Genomic DNA, 2,303 nt, shown 5'->3' with positions numbered 1-2,303 from the left:
GCTAATTTTTGTATTTTTAGTAGAGACGGGGTTTCACCATGTTGGCCAGGATGGTCTCAAACTCCTGACCTCAGGTGATCCACCCACCTTAGCCTCCCAAAGTGCTAGAATTACAGGCATGAGCCACCGTGCCCGGCCAGAATCAGGGGCTCTTGAGTGATAAGGAGGCAAGTTCCCAGGAAAGTTGAAGGAATTAGATAGAGCAGCAACATTGGACAGGAAGCAGAAACTGGGTCTCTGCGATGACTGGGATCAGCCCTCAAGCTGTCACTGTGTAGAGTAGAGTTCTGACTGGTGAGGACATTCCAGGGCCACTGGGCAGCCCAGGGGTGGCCAGCAGCCGGCCAGGACACTAGGACCACAGGCTGGGCCACCTTCAGCCCTCATAACTTCTTCCCTCCCTGCACTTGGACCTCTCAGACTTAGAGTCCCTAAGCCCCAGGGGGAAGGGCTCCAGTGTCCACCCGTAGCTTAAAACCCGGGCACTCTCCAGGTGCCCAGGCATGCCAGGACCACAACCAAAGCCTGAGTGAGAGCTGCGTTCTGCCACAGCCAGGAGACATGGAGGTTGAGGACACAGACTTTGGAATCTTTGGACTCAGGGATCCCCAGGCAAGTTACAAAACTCCTTTGAGCTTTAGGTTCCTCAGCCTCACGTGAGACTGATGTGAGGATTAAAGGAGATGATGTGGGCAAAGGGCCATCTGGTATGTAGCACATAGAAGATGCCCGGCAAAGGGTAGCTGCCGCCTCGACTGTACTCACCCAGTCCAGAGAATGAAGTCTGGCTCCGGCTCAATCTCCTTCATGGCATAGATGGAGGAGTTGATGAGGGCCCAGGGAGAATCACAGAGGTAGTCACCCCAGGGGCCTGCGTTGGGCACTGACTGGAATCCAGCTGATGGGCACACCTGGAAGGGGTATTTGGATACCTTGTAGTGAGGGTCAAGGTGCAGGTCAGTGATGTGCCAGAACTTCCCTGCAGGAGAAAAGACATCCTCCTTCAAGCTGGTCTCTCTCTCAGCCTGGAAGCAAGGAAGTCCAGGCCAGCCCTGGGCTGGGGCAGGGGCATTACACAGGCAAACGGAAGTCTTCTCTGAGCACCCCGGGTTCAGAGAAAGGCCCACAGGCCTGGCTCTGCCCAGGGACACATTGAACAGAGCAGAGAACAGGCTCAGCTCCAACCCTGACCCCTGACCTTTGGCAAGGCCCCGTCCTTCTCCCCACGTTTGATGGGCAGCCACAGCATTAGAGCTCAGGCATTCTAATGAGGGGGCTTGCTTTAAAGCAAAGGCAGGAGAGGGTATGGGTTAAGTGCTCAGACTCTAAGCCACTTAGGAGCTGTGTAATCTGGGCTATGTCACTTTTCTAAGCCCATTAACTAGAGCTAGATCCTCTCGAGCTGCAGGGAAATATAACTACATATGAAAGTCTGACCTGTCCTGGAATTTCTTCCAAAATTTAAAAAAGAAAGAAAGAAAGAAAAAAGTCTGACCTGGATGGAGAAGGTTTACACACCAAATGAGCTGGAAAACCTTGCTAAGCAATACCAGCAAAGCCTGGGTGCAGTGGTTCATGCCTGTAATCCCAGTACTTTGGGAGGCCAAAGTAAGAGGATTCCTTGCGGCCAGGAGTTCAAGACCAGCCTGGGCTACATAGGGAGACCTCATCTATACAAAAAATTTAGAAAATTAGTCGGGTATGGGGTCATGTACCTGTGGTCCCAGCTACTCAGGAGGCTAAGGTGAGAGGATCTCTTGAGCCCAGGAGGTGGAGGCTGTAGTGAGCCATGATCATGCCACTGCACTCCAGCCTGGATGACAGAGCAAGACTCTGTCTCCAAAACAAAACAAAAAAACAGCAAAAACTGGGGACTACATGTGGAAGTGAGTGTAAGAGTACTAGACCAGGGAAAAAGGAACGCCACTTCAGATTGGGCTGACCTCCTCCGGTAGGTATACTTGCTGGTGATTCTGGATCCGGGGTGTGGCTCAAGCAGCTGGGAGTGGTCCTACTTGCTGAAGTGATTGACCAAAAGCTAGACTCAGCTTCCAACCAAAGGAGGCTGAAGTGGCAAAAAACTTTACGGTGTAATAAAGAGAAAGGAATCCAGAGAGACAGGTGAGATGGACTAGACTTCTCATGCGAACCCCATATGGGGCCTGGCACAAGTAGTTTCTTTTCTTTTTCTTTCTTTCTTTTTTTTTTTTTTTGAGGCAGAGTTTCCCTCTATTGCCCAAGCTGGAGTGCAATGGTGTGATCTCGACTGACTGCAATCTCTGCCTCCTGGGTTCAAGCGATTC

At 51.5% G+C, this 2,303-nt stretch overlaps 1 protein-coding gene across 1 annotated transcript in view; it reads right to left on the bottom strand.

Annotated features, from left to right (window-relative positions):
* The window catches only part of SMPDL3B (sphingomyelin phosphodiesterase, acid-like 3B), a 29,018-nt gene that overhangs the window by 21,661 nt on the left and 5,054 nt on the right, over positions 1–2,303 (bottom strand). The window contains 1 exon segment of the mRNA XM_011981713.1: positions 766–979. Within this exon segment, the coding sequence (XP_011837103.1) occupies positions 766–979 (214 nt within the window).

This window comes from Mandrillus leucophaeus, unplaced genomic scaffold (genome assembly GCF_000951045.1).
Source record: "Mandrillus leucophaeus isolate KB7577 unplaced genomic scaffold, Mleu.le_1.0 Scaffold23, whole genome shotgun sequence".
Taxonomy (NCBI): Eukaryota; Metazoa; Chordata; class Mammalia; order Primates; family Cercopithecidae; genus Mandrillus; species Mandrillus leucophaeus.
Note: the sequence above shows the minus strand (reverse complement) of the source record. Positions and strands in the feature narration are given on the sequence as shown.